Source organism: Passer montanus, unplaced genomic scaffold, assembly GCF_014805655.1.
Source record: "Passer montanus isolate IOZ18808 unplaced genomic scaffold, ASM1480565v1 scaffold47, whole genome shotgun sequence".
In the NCBI taxonomy this organism is placed as follows: Eukaryota; Metazoa; Chordata; class Aves; order Passeriformes; family Passeridae; genus Passer; species Passer montanus.
The window spans coordinates 3342157-3356710 of record NW_024369596.1 but is presented as its reverse complement, the minus strand read 5'-3'; the positions used below and the strand labels follow the sequence as shown (position 1 = coordinate 3356710).

General features: G+C 47.0%; 1 protein-coding gene across 5 annotated transcripts in view; it reads right to left on the bottom strand.

The window, feature by feature from the left end:
• GRAMD1B (GRAM domain containing 1B) overlaps positions 1-6031 on the bottom strand; it is a 103521-nt gene extending 97490 nt beyond the window's left edge. For 2 of the 5 annotated variants that reach the window (XM_039721773.1, XM_039721774.1), the window contains exon 1: positions 5306-6030. In XM_039721773.1, the coding sequence (XP_039577707.1) occupies positions 5306-5667 (362 nt within the window). In that variant the 5' untranslated portion in view covers positions 5668-6030. Of the gene's footprint in view, positions 1-5305 lie in introns of all 5 variants that reach the window. The other 3 variants (XM_039721775.1, XM_039721776.1, XM_039721777.1) reach the window with 2 other exon arrangements.
• Between the last annotated feature and the right edge of the window lie 8523 nt (positions 6032-14554).

Below are 14554 nucleotides of genomic sequence, written 5' to 3'. Positions count from 1 at the left end.
TGCCTCTTCCATGATGAAATCCCAGTGGAGCCATCAGTTCTTCACACAACAGAGATTTTTACAAGAATTTCAGCAGAAATGAGCGAGCGCAGGGCGCACCCACTTCCCAGTTCTTGCTCAGAGAAGAGCAGCCCCATTTCCTCCCCTCCGAGGCACAGCTGGGAGGTGGAAGTTCAGCAAAAACTGAGAACTGCAAAATTTGGAGCTTCTCATTCTGCAGCTTCTCGGAACAGAGTGACCAAAACTCCCCAGGGCTGCCCAGAGCTCCCCAACCACCCCAGCCCAGGGCTGGAGCAGCTCCCTCCTCACCAGGAAACTCTTCCAGGATATTCCCAAAGACCTGCGTCACTTTTCCATGATGGAAGAGGATCTACAACCTCTACAACCTCTAATTAATCTTGCAGCTTTTTGGTTTTTCACTTTTCACCATCAGCAGTTTCTTCGGGGGAAAATCACATCACTCAGGATTTTTCCTCTAGAAAATGACACAATATTTTCCACACGTGTTGAAGTTAGAAAAAGGGGAATGACCATTAATTTATTCCCAGAAATGCCTCAGAGTGAATTTCAATTTAATTAAGGAAGGCAAAAGCATGATGGGCTACTTGAAATTAAAGGCTCATTTACCTTTATAAGCCAATTCAAAATATCTAAGCCACCAATTTCTAAATAATTTTAGCTCAAGTTTCAACAAATATTTCACTGTTAACAAATTTATATCACTAGAGGGATCAAGAGAAAGTTTTTTTAAAGAAAAACGGATAATTTTTACCTCAGAACATGAAGGGAAGCAGCCTCAGAGCCCAGAGCTGAGCAGTGCTGGAGCCTCCCCTCATTTGTTCCACGCCTTGAGAATAGTTATCAGGATTTCATCTGAAAAACTTCCACATTTGCCTAGCTGGCAGCTCAAGAAACCTCCAGCTCCTCAGCACAGACACTCTTCTGAGCTGGGATGGAATTCTTCTCATAATACACTTCATTTTTAATGTGTTAGAGGCGTTTTAGGACTCAGACAAGTCTTTCCTTTTGGATGAATCCACAGTGAGTGTCAGAGTTTCCAGCAGAAAACCAGCCTGAGTAAATTCATCTACAGAAGTGTCAAGAACTGCTGCACAAGCTGCTCCAACAAAAGCCACAAGTTTTGCATCTTTAGCAGCACCAACATTTCATTCTTAAGCAGTCCTGATCCCAGGCCAAAGGGAGAGCTGTCCTTAAATTGAAGCCTGAATTATCTACTCAGCAATTCTTGCCCCAAAATCACGTGCAGGTCCTGAAATTACAAGCAAGGCTGGCTGGAAGAGGTAAATAATAAATTAAAGCTGATCAACTGCCTTATGCCCACATCAATAATGCATGCAGGTTGCATGCACAGCAAAATGCCACCAGATTGAAGAAACATCAGCACGTCTTAATAAAAAATTTAAAAATAAACTTGTGTGCCTGTGTGCAGAGTTCATCGTTTATAAAGGTAAATAACTTAATTACCTGGCTGGCAAATGATGGCTGAGGGGGAGAGGAGGAGCTGCCTGCATCCCTCATAAAAACCATCCTATTTATCATCTGTACAGCAGCCTTGAGGTCTGGGCCATCATTCTTTGAACAAGGACAGTTCCAGGGACAGTCCTACCCCCAAGGAATTGCCTTCCTGCTCTCTCACCTTGAACACCGAGTGCCAGGGGCAGGAAAGGCTCTCCCAGCCACCCCTGGGGTTTAATGCAAGGAAAAGAACATTGTCCCTCCTGCTCTGTCAGCTTCGAGAGAGCCAGCAGGTAAACACAGCTCACAATTAGCCAGGCTGTTAAAAACTAACCAGCACGTGGGGGTTTCCAGGTGGGAAAAGCAGACCTGGAGCTTTAGAGACCATGTTTATTTATTCACTTGGATGCTGCTGGTCACAGAGCTCTTGCTGGGGCTCAGAGAGCAGAGCTCAGCTGGGGCACAGCCTGCTCCCTGCCAGCCTTCCTGGGAAAACCCTGCCAGCCTTCCTGGGAAAACCCTGCCAGCCTTCCTGGGATAACCCTGCCACCACCCAGCTGCTGCCCACGGGACGGGGATAAAAGGTACCCCAAAAATGAGATTCCAGCAGCCTGATGGCAACTCAGCCAGAGGAATGGAGTGACTGGCAGCAAACTGTGTTTATTTCTGTTTGTTTCCACAGGCTGCAGGTTTCAGCAGGTGAATTTGGGGATTTGCACTCCCAGCACAGGGTGGCACACGCTGGGGATCCCTGGGACACTGTCACTGATCACTGCTGCCCTGTTTTTTTAAGCTCTTCTAAACCTTCTGATGTTTACATCCTTGTAATGAACTTTATCACACGCTTTTCTCTAATTAATTATTGTTTTGCATTCTTTTCTGGAGGAGGAGAAATGTGATGGACTGTTGGTTTGTCCAGTGGCAGTGGAGAGGTGGCACTGTCACCCTCCACTCCACTGTCACTTCTGGAAATCTATAAATGTTGGACTCAGAAACTGCCTTCTTTTTACCTTGGTGATTCCAATGTCCATGTTGGTTTATTTCCTGTCCTGAAGTGACAAGACCACCAAGTGAATGGAAGAAATGAAAGCTTGGGGAGTGATCTGCTGCACAAAACCCCTCAGCACAGCTGTCCCTGCTGCCCTCGAACATCACAGAGCACAGAGGTGACACTGGAGCATCTGTCACCAGCAGCACAGCCCAGCAGAGGACAGAGCAGGGGCTCTCTCTGACCCTGCTACAGCAGCAGCAGCAAACAGGCAACGGCTGGTTTAGAGCAAAACAGCTTCTTGCCCTGCAAAAGTTGCATTTCACTGGGGGAACAGCAAAGTTCACCCCACATCTCTGTCAAATGAATGCCAGAAACCCCTCAGGGTTTATCACCCTTTCCATGGCCAGCTCCCCACAGGTTCTGCTTGTGAAAAATGCATATTTCACGATTGGCTTTTCGCAAATATTCAAATTAATATTATATGTGTAATGTTAGAAAGTTATGCTGTATTAATTTTCTTAAGTAGTGAGTTAAATATAGTTCTAGGTTATAACACAATGTTAAAATAGAAGCTGTGCTATGTAAGATACTTTTAAAAGAGAGGAATAAGGTACTCGCACCAAGATAGCAGCCACAGGACACCTAAATTGTTCAGAGAAAAAGAATTTATTGCTCCAGTATCAGAAGAAACTAACTTCTTCCTGCCTTGCTCTGCCCTGAAGACTGTCAGGATTCAGAGGAAGAAGTGGACACTGACAGACAGAATCCTTTGTTTGAATGGACTTTATTCGTCATGTATGAGGTGTATGAATGTGCAACAGGCTGTTGCTTTTAAGGGTTAATCCTCTGTTAACCTGGGTCCTTTAATTTCTGCCCACAAAGAGGTACCTGGACTGTCCCTAACTCTTTGTTTTTATTGTCTCCTATTATCCTAATCCTAATTATCCAATTTTTTTATTACTCTTAATTTTATTACTATCTTTATAACCATTTTATTACTATGAAACTTTAAAAATCCTAGAACCAAATGATTGGTGTTTTTCACATTCTCCTGGGGGCTGTTTGCTCCTGCGGTGGGAGAGCCCAGGGGTGATCCTGGAAAATGCCATTGGAGAGCACCGTGTGTTTCCCGGGGCAGGAGGGGTGGATCTGGATCCTGCTGCACTGGAGAAAGGAGGTGCCAGGCTGGCTTTGGTATGCCAATGTCCACCACTTCACCTTCCTTCCAGTCACTGCTCCCAAACATCACCAAAAAATCCCTTGGGGATGACTGAGCAGGAAGTTGTCAGCGTGGCAACGTGTGTAAACAACAAATGTACAAGGAAACGTAGCTCTTTCTTCCACCTTGACACAAAAAGCAACGTGTCTTGGCCTGCCTGAAACTCATTCACCATCAATAAATCCAAATTAAATCCTCAGCTGAAGGATTTTGGATCCTTCATCCTCTGAACTTCAATATTCTGACACTTCAGCACGTGCCTCATGCATTACCTTTCCCATTTTGTGTGCTGTGCCTGAATCCCTGCTTGCACCACCACTGCTATGTGAAAATCAGAAATATTTCCTAAATCAGAAAGATTTCCTAAATCAGAAATGTTTCCTAAACCAAGAGTTGTTTTTCAATGTCAACTTGCTGAGAGGGGTTATCAGATCCTCAATGGCATGCATTCATTGATGAAAGTTCTTAAAAAATTAATAAGCTGACAGACTGACCTTGCTAAAGGGACCTGATGAAAGGAAAATTATCAGATAATCAGGGTGGATATTCAAAGCTCTGCCCTGTAAACACTCAAGCACCACAGCAGGCAGTGAGTCGGTGTGGTTTGGTGGGTGCAGAAATGTTCAAGGTTTCTCTTTTTCTGGAAGTGCAGCACATCCTTTAAACACAACCCCACAGATGGGCTGCACCGGAGCTGCAAACAGTGGAAGAAAACTTGGCCCACACTGAGCCAGCCTAAGGATTTATAAACTTATATCCATTTCTTGGAGAAATCCTTCAAGTGTCTTGTGTGTTTGGGGCCTTCAAGAAAGGTGGATTGTTAAAGGGAGAGTTAATTGCGCTGCATATAGATTGTAAAAAGGAGAGTTAGTTCTGCTGCATGTAGAGTGTTAAAGAGTTAATTGCACTGCATGTAGAGTGTTAAAGGAAGAGTTAATTGCACTGCATGTAGATTGTTGCAGGGAGAATTAATTCCCCTGCATGTGGGGTGCCCTGCAGAGGGTTACATAAGGTGCAGCTTTATCTCCCGTGGCCACACAATACAATGCCTGGGCATTAATTCCCTGTGCTGACAGGCTCTTGGAGGCCTTTGGGAATGATTTGTGCCCTTTCCAGCCAAAGGACTGTGTGACTTTCAGGTCTGGAAAGCTGCCAAGGACTGAGCCCAGCCACCTTGACACACAGACCCACTGGGCTGCTTGGTGTCTCTCTCTTGTCCCTGTACTAAGGATCTCAAGGGAAGTCTCAGTGGTGGGAATGAGCATCACATCACCCAAAAACACTGGCAGGGTCTGGCAGCATCACTCCCAGGCAGGCGATGCCAGCAGAGAGGTCACTCCTCTCCCTCAGGTATCCTCAGGACACCTCAGTGAGGTTAAACCTTCTCACCCACTGGCTCAGTGTCACCTGGAGGACCAGGAGCGAGGACAGAGCCTTGCCCTGCCACTCCCAAACAGCTCCCAGGCCTTTTCCTCTGGCACCAGCACATCCAGCCAACACCACGCCACATTCCAGCCAACGGGCGAGGACAAAATCCGGGAAGAGGCACATCCGGGGCAACACCAGACCCTTCCAGCCTATTTTCGGGAGCGGGGGAGGGGAGCGGCCAGAGGACCTACCTGCTCTCACTGCACTCCTTCTTCTCTCGGACGCGCAGCCACTTCCGAAGGAGGAAGCGCTTGCGGCGCGGGGAGGCACTGGGAGTGGAGCAGTTGGACCAGGGGGTGTCCTCGTCACTGGAGGGGGTGATCTCAATGGATGGGAGCTGCAGGAATTCCTTGCTGGAGGAAGGAGACTCCGGGTACCTGCCGGCCTCCAGGCTCTGCTCCTGCACGTTCTTCATCCGCCTCATCTTGAAGCGCTTCCTGCGCAGGGTCGGGGTGGACGAGCTGGACCAGGCGCAGCCGCCCTCCAGCACCTGCTGCTCGGGGACCCGCAGCGCCGGGAGCTGCAGGGTTTCTGTCATGTTGGCAGCTGGCATCAGACGCCCTTTCTCCTTCTGCTCCCACCCCCAGGCGCTCGTAGCTCTGATCCCGGCGTGAACCACACCGCAAAGCCACAAGTCGCCTTCCTCCTTCCTCCTCCCTCTCCGCCCGGCGCTGCCCTCCCTCTCAAGCAGGAAACCTCATGTTCTTCACGTGCTCTCATTGAACGAGCGGCGCGGTGGGAGGGGATGGCCGGGACACGCTCGTGTCACAAGGGACGCCAGTTTCAAGTTTCTTTTTCTCCTTCTCTCCTCTACAAAAAGTCCCTCCCCTGGCCGCTCTCTCTCAAAGCAGGTTTAGCACTGCCACCAGGCTTGGCCGGCTTTCAGCCGCCCTCCCCAGCCCCCCTTTGCCTTCTGCTGGCTCAGGAAAGGAAAAGTCTCCCGGGGCTGCTCTAGGCAAACTCGGCTGTGGTTCTTCTCGAGGGACGAGGCAAGCATGGAGAGGAGCGGCGTGGAGCTGTGGGGAGGGCAGAGAGAGAAACAGAGGGAGGGGAGGAACAAGGCTCGATAAAAATCAGGAGAAAGAGTAGCAGGAGCAGCTTGCGCTGATTCTGTAGCGGGTCAGAGACACGCGGGCAGCTGCCGCAAGTGTAACCGCGCTGCTAATCCCGACACGGGTTTGTGTTACCGGGTGTGCTGCTGCTACAAACCCGGCGGGGGAAAGGGCGAGCGAGAGGGGAGAGCCTCCCGGAGGAGCCAGCTGGGCTGGGTTGTGCCTTTTGTCCCTTTTGTCCCTTTTGTCCCTTTTGTCCCACCTTCCTGCTCAGCCAGCCCACCCCGGGAGGGAGGCAGCGAGCGAGCTTGGACCTCCAGCCTCCTTTCACAAGAATTCAGTCATTTCTCTTTTTGTTTTTATTTTTTTGTTGTTGTTGTTGTTCCCATTGACTGCTCGCAGAGAAGCCAAAGGAAAGAGGAGGGGGATGATTGAGGAGCAGCCAAAAAAAGCAGCAGCAGCAGCAGCAGCAGGTGGCAGCAGAACTGGTCCGGCCTTTTAGCTCAGTTTCACGCGAGTGAAAGCTGATTTAAAAGAGTCCTCTGGGGTGATGCTGCTTCCAAAATGCCGGTGGGGGATGGAGGGGCGCGGTGCAGGAACCCACGGACGCCACACAGGGACAGGCACACGTGCGGAACAGATTTCACAGCGGGACAAAGGGGAAATTCCCAGGCACCCACACCCCGAGGGAGCTGCAGCCACAGGACACGGCTTGCACAATTCTGGTGACGAAACCAAATCAGGAAAAATGTTGTGACAGATTCTCCATCAGTGCCCTCTGAATTTCGCTGACTGATCCTGCATGAGGCCCTGTTTTCATGTTTAAAAAATAGAATATAAAATTAAAATCCTCTAAGGCAGTGACTAAAACTCAGCTGCGTGAATTTCAAGCGTGCTCTCTCTCAAAAAAAAAAAAAAATCAACACAAAAACATCTCTAAATCAACCTGACACAGCTTCAGTTTTCATTGTTCAACAGCCTGAACCTTTAAAAATATTAGCTTCAGGTTAGAAAATATTTGTCAACCCAAATCAAAATAGTTATTCTTGCACGGACTGCCACGTTTTTGTTTGAAAATAAACTTCACAGCAACTCTGAACATCAGAAACTGCCATCTAGGACAGAGCCAATGTGTCAGGAAAAGAAGATTTATAGCGGCAGGAACAAGGGGAAGGAAACATTTCAATCAAATGACAGAGCAGTTTAAATGCTCAAGTGCTATATTTAATTTCTGCACTGTCCTTTTTGCTCTGCTCATTCTGTAAGTTAATAGCTTGACAGCTCTTCAGATGAATTTCTGGAGAATCTGTCACCTTGGTATCCATGCACCAGGTGCACACACACAAACAGAATGCCTTCCACAAGCACCCACTTAAAAAGGGAAACTCACATCACTGTGGTTTCTTGTTTTCTTTTTAAGTCCAAGAAACAAAAATCTACAGTTCAGACAAGATGCCAGTATTCCAAATATTGCCATTTTGTCTGAAGGGGTAGCTTTGCATCTTCTCTGATCCCTTTTCTCCCACATTGCCATGATTTCCACCTCGTCACCACACACTCTGAAGCATTCCTGGCTTCCTCAGAATGCCAAAAATTACATTTCACCTTTTCCCAGGGCTCTGGCAACCACACCCCCACAGCATCACTCCTGAATTTTACCCAAGAGAATGTGACCGTTCACAGACCCCTCTCCCTGCTCCGGGGAGGGCAGGAGCAGCCCTCTGGAGGTTGTCAGGAAGGTTTGTTCCCTGCATTAATGACTTTGATCTCCCGTGGAATCCTGAAAGAGCCTCATTTAATTGCAGCAACAAGTACAAATGAGGGTCACAGCTCGTGTGTGCTCCCTCAGCACCGTGGGCACTGCAAACCCTCACAGTGCCCCCAGCAATTGTCTAATTAATCCACAAGAGACTCCTCCACGCTGCTGTGGCCCCGAGCAGCTTTGGGAACCACTTTGTTACCCAAGGAAGGGCTGCTGCTGTCACCAGGCTGATTTTTCACCCCGATCCCCGCTCAGAACTCCAGCGGAGCTCCCTTGGAGAAAATTCCTTTTCCCACCTCCTTTACACATGGAATAATTCTCACCAGCACTGCCCCTTTAACTCCGAGCGCTCCAGGGATTAATGCCCAAGCCTCATTTGCATTCCCGGCACATTTTTATCCCAGAGAGGATGCCGGGCACCTGCCTGATGCTCTGGGAATAGAGAGGAGCTCTGCCATGGAGCCAGGGCCAACACCTGACCCAGAGTGAGAGATTCCAGCCTGAGCAAGGACTATTTCTGTCCCCGAGCCTCGGTTAGTGGCTATTCCTGCAGTTTAATGATCCGTCTAACCATGGGTTTATTCCAAAAACAAATGGTTGTCGATGCTCCAGGTTGATCAACAGCATTTCTCCTCCTCAGATATCCAGGGCCCTCAGAAGAGGGCTTGCAAATGAAGCAATTAGGAAAGAAAAATCCTGTAAAAAATATTAAAATCCCTTCCCTGAAGGAAGAACATGAGCCCAGGTTCTTTGGCAGACCTTTCCATAAGGGATAGCAGAATGGGAGATGAATACAGAGTAGGAGCTGGCACTGAGAGTACACAGTAAAAAACCAATTTTATTAATTAAAAGCAGTTATTTTCAAGCACAGGAAACACATTACAGCTTCTTCAGAAGTTGAACCAAGTCACTCAGACCACATCTGGCTGCAGAGGCTCTGCCAGGCCAGGCAGGGAGAGTGGAGCTCTCACAGCCTGGAAGAACTCAAGCAGAATTCCCTTTTTTCCCATAGTTCAACATCATTTTCAAATGATTTCCCTCCCTGTGCAACCAGCTGAGAGTGGCAGGTCCTGCATGAGGAACCTGCAACTCAGGCATGACCCTGCTCAGTCAAAATTCTGATTTTCCAAAGTTCAAAACCATGCAGGGAGTTTTTCGTTTGTGGGTTTGTTGTGTTTTTTTTTTTTATTTGTTTGGGGTTTCTTGTTTGTTGGTTTGGGTTTTGTGTTTTTTTCTCTGGTTTTTGGGGTTTTTTTGTTTGGGTTATTGTGGGTTTTTTCTGGTTTTTCTTTGTTTGTTTTTTGGGGTTTCTTGTTTGTTGGTTTGGGTTTTGTGGTTTTTTTCTGGTTTTTGGGTTTTTTTTGTTTGGGTTATTGTGGGGTTTTTCTGGTTTTTGTTTGTTTGTTTGGGGTTTTTGTTGGTGGTGGTGGTTGGGGAATGTTTTTGTGAAAATTCTGCAGTAATTTTGTGATTTTTAAATACATTTATCCACATTTACTTTCACATTCTAACCTCTTTCTGCAAGGACACGCGCTATATTTGGAGCTGGATCTCAGACAGGGACTTCAGCCACACTTTGCTCATTGCACATCAAATCAGATGAGTTCTATTACAATTTGAGAACTCGTGTTGAGCGAATTCTCATTTCAGTGCCCTGCTGCCAGCAGCTGCTGTCCCCTGAGCAGGCACAGCCCTTTGCTTTGGCCTGGGGGACACCTGATCCCTGCACGTGTTGTTTTCTGGAGCCCCAGCCCTGTTCCCGGGCAGGTGACACAAATTTCACAGGCAAGAAATACCAACAGCAGTCTGGGACAAGGAGGGGTTCACACATTCCTCTTCCCAATTCCTCAGTTCCAATTGAGCTCATGCTTGTTTCAATTTTTCCCTCCTCGGTGCAATATTTCAATTCAAACTCCAGCCAGTGGAAAAATCATCTTTTGGATCAATTCTTTCTGTTCTTTCTAGTATAGAACTTGAATTTCTCTGGGTTTTGGCCTCTGAATTAAAAGCAGGAGTGCACATCCTTGTAGTCCCAGTGCCCACAAGAGCCAAGTGCATCACAGGAGGGCACCCATCCCAAAAAATTGGGAGCAGCAGCTCTCAGCTCCTGCTGGGATCACAGCCTTGCCATCCCCAGCCTTGTGGGTAACAATTTGTGTCCAGTCTCTGCTGTCAGAGCCACAACTTGATGAATATTTATTCCACCACATATTGGTCCCTGCCCATTTTAACAGTACTTGAAAAGATGGAAAAAAGGCCTTTCTCAGGGGTTAAATCATATAGATATTCTGTATTTATAAGGCATTAATTAGAGATTAATATCTATTTGTGCCTCCCCTTTCACAAGAAACAATTCCCATGTCAGCCACAGCCACTCAAGGCTCCCAGCCAGGAATTGCTGCAAGCAGAGCACCACCTTCACCAGGACTTCAGCTCTGGGCTCACACAGCAGCAGTCCCCAGATGCTCCAGACACCCCCAGAATCCCAGGAGCTGTCAGATGTGATTCCAGCAGCTCAGCACACGGAGCATTTCCCCAGCAGCAGGGCAGAACTCGCACAGTTCATTTCTTCAGGCGCTGTTCCCTCCCCAGATTCGAGGGGACAGTGGAGCCAAAGATAGCAAACAATCCAAATTAAATCAATGTCATGGCTTGGCAGAGATAATCCATCAGCAGACAGCAGGGCACAGGTTTCAGAACCTGTTTGGCAGTCTGAGCTCTCTTTACCTTTTAGGAGTGAAGGGAATGATTTGGCACTGCCTGTTCACTGATCAAGGGATTCTGATGGAGCATTGGCAAGGGAAGCTCATTTCTCCTCCTAAATCTAATGAGGGGATCAGGGATTAATTAACCTCAGTCCATCACAGGACAGAGGGTGATCCATCAGAGTGAATTTCCGTTGGAGCCTGGGATTTGGCGTGTGAAGGAATTCCATGGAATTCCTCTCCCTGCACAGCACTGAGCTGATGGATCACAGTGCAGCACTGAGCACAGGACAAGCCTGGGAGTGCAAAGGGCTCTGAACATTGCATTTCCCCTCTCCAGGTAAATCCCTGCTCCTCCAGCCCAGCCCAGCTGGTCTGAGCCCAGGCAGGAGCAGCCAGCTCGGGGTGTTTGCTTCCATCCAGCACCTGACCAAACAAATGCTTCCCAAATTAAAGAAGGAAGGTTTTGTTACAGAGCATCTTCCAGTCATTTCTCATTCAAGGGTGATGCAGGGAATTATCTGTACAAAGAGCAGCCAGCCTGGAAAGGCTTGCCCTGATCAGCACAGCTGGGAGTGGAATTTCAATTCCTGCATCCCATAAACAGGAGTGATGTGGGTCTGCTCCCCATCCCAGCCCTTGTTTCAGCTCAGAACAAAACCCACCAGGCGCTTTAGCAGTGCTGGATTGTCCCTTTGGGATGGCCTGGCTCCAATTGACATCCGTGTCTGGCCAGAGCTGGGACTTGTTCCTGGCTGTGCCTTCCCTGGCTGGCCCAGGAAAAGCAGATCCAGGAAATGCAGATCCAGGAAACCCAGATCCAGGAAACCCAGATCCAGGAAATGCAGATCCAGGAACACAGGGCTCTACAGCTGAGCCTGAAGAGAATACATCACTGCTCCCTCTGGGTCATGGTTTTTTACCATCAGTGTAGTTAGAAGTGGAGTGTTCTGGAGTGTTTCTGCTTTCTGTCATATGTTTAAGACAAAAACAATCCTGAAACGAATGGCATCATCTTCTTTTGTGGAATTCAAAGAGGAAGAACATCTTTGTTCAAAAATATTTCTTGATTGAACAATTTCAAGAACACATCTTTGTCCTACAGAAACACCAGGGAAGGGAATGTCTGCCAGGAAAAGATTTAAATTTTATTCTGCACGAGGCCAAATGGAAACATCAAAACTATCTCTGAACTCCTCAGACAGAAAAGGTTCTTTCCTATGATGGGTAAATTCATTTTTTACTAAATATATATGAATTTATAAATACAATTCCTGTCCATCAGCTCAGCCCTCCACAACTGCAGCAAACCCTGCCTGTGCCTCCAGTCAGGCAAATTCCTGAGGACAACTGTCAGTGCTCCTCACCATCTCCCCAAGATCCACTAAAAAATCCCTTGTGGGCAGCTGAAAACCCTTCTCCTCCAGCTGCCTGTGCCATTCACACCCCTAATCCTGCACTCGTGGTGTGGAATGAAACCGTGCCAGGGCAGCTCCCACCCCCATCGGAGTGCACATCTCACAGAACACACACAGAGCTCCCTCTCAGTGTGTATTACATGCCCCAAAACGTGTTTGATGCATGAAACAGGCACAGAAAACTCATCCCCATGGTTCTGGTTTGTATAAAAAGATATATATTTTTATAGCATTATATGTTATAAAACATACAGCAGTATATGTAAGGCATTCCCTCAGCTGCAGCATCTATTTAGAGATAATTAACAATCCCCAGCCAGGCTGAGGTTACCCTAAATGAGTGTGGAAAAGCTCTGTCACAAAGTAAATCCCACATTTATTGTGTGCAGTCAGAATTCACTGAACTGAGTGCCCAGGACAGGAATTTTAACCTGAGCGTGCACCTGCAGGTGTGAAACACCAGATAAACACAGTGAATATCCTGAATATCTTAAAAACAACCACAGCTATTGCCCAAACAAACACCACCCTCCTGGCTGCATCTTCCCAGCTGAGATTTTCCTTTGTTTTCCTTTGCCAAGGATGCCCAGGGTGGGTTTCCCCTGGGTTGTAAATAATCTCAATAAACCCACACGGCTTCAGTGCCAGGGCCTCTCTGACCCAGATCCCAGCAGCTGCTGGGATGGTGTTTAATAGGTTTCAGTCTTTAATAGGTTGTGTCACCAGAAATCTGATTTTTTGTTCCCAAAAAATTATCATTTTTATGTGGCTCTTGGGGAAAACAAGGTCAAACTCTGCAGGGAATCTCGATCAAGGTCAGAGCTCACACTGAAGTGCCCAGCAGGACTCAATTCCAAGGATCCCCAGGGCTACAAACTCCACTAGTAACCATCAGCCAAAAGAATTTTGTGTTCCCCTTTAATAGAATTCAAGAATTCACAGAATCAGAGAATGACCAGGTTGGAAGAGAGCTTCAAGATCATCAAGTCCAGCCCAGCCCCAACAGCTCAACCCAACCCTGGCACCCAGTGCCACATCCAGACTTTTTTTTTAACATACAAGTAGCAACAGAAGCCAACACGTGATGCTTCTGCAGCTGTTTGAGGTTTTAAATCACATGAATCCATTGTAATTCCTGTTTTCATACACCAAGATTTGTGCCCAGAAATGATGTTTTGTTTGAGTAGCACTGAGAGGTTTCACCTGTCAAGGGAACACCACACATCACCTGAGCTCCCTGTAAATAATCTCAGCAATTCAGCTTTGCAACCAGTGCAGCTTCTGAGGAGAACTACCCCAAAATATCTTTATTTTTCCTTAAAGCCAGGCAGATGAGGCATGGTTATGCTCTTGCTGAGAGCCTGGATATCAGAGTCCCTGCATTTTGCTCCTTTGTCCTTCAGAGGAAGCCATTTCACGTTTTGTCTCAATTCCCTTCCAGATAACATTGAGATTAAGCACTGCCTGATGTACTGGAACTGTGCACGTTTAATTTAAGAAAGAACATAAGGCACGTGGTGATCTCCAAAGTCTCTCAGAACGTACAGTCCAGGAGATTTCCAGAGTTCTGGGAGCTGAACATTCCATGTCCTCTCACCAAGTTCAGTGCAAAGCCAGCATCCATTTCAAAGTGGAAAAGAGAAAATAAAAAATTCCTTATTGCTTCTCCTCCCTGATCAGAGCTAAGGCAGACACTGGGATCCAGCTGCTTGTGAGCCAGAAAATCTGTTTTGCTGGAAATGAATAATTCATGTGTCTGACAATCTCCCTGCCTTTTTTTCTTTATTAAATTTGGGTGGGGGTGCCACCAGTGTTTGCTGAGCTTTAATTCTCAGAATTCTCCAATTCTGTCATACACACCATGGCAATTTCTCTCCTACCCTGTCTGAACCATAACTCAATTTGCAGGCAACAGGAAAATATTCTCAAGTTCAACATCAATCTGGCTACTTCAATATTGCACCTCTGCTTTTTTTTTTGTTTACAGCTCCTACCAAATTTCATGGCACTGCTGTGTGCTTGCCATGATTTCCAGGCGTGGGGAAGTTCCCAAAAGACACAAAATTCTGTTCAAATTCCATCTTAAACCAAGGGCCATGACAAATGCAAGGTGATGCTATTTTATATGTGAAGAGAGGAAAAGCAGATAATCTCAGAAATAATCCAAATTAGAACTTGTCTTATTTAAGAGTTTATTGTGTTGGGGTTTTTATTTTTCTATACAAAGCTATTTTTAAGTTTGCACTAATAATTCACAAGCAGAACAGATTCCAGGCTCAAATTCCAGCTCCAGCCAGGAGAGGGGTGGGAGACAAAGCCAATTCCAAATGATGCCACTCCATTTGGAACAGAGTTGGGAGGCAGGCAGGGATGAAACCTTTGAACCACAAATTCACCTCCTGAAGTTCTGACTCCAAGTCACAAAATTATTCAGCCCAGCCTCAGCATCTGAGTCAATAACCTCTGCAGGGAGGAATGCTGAGCTCCTTGCAGGATCTTTTCA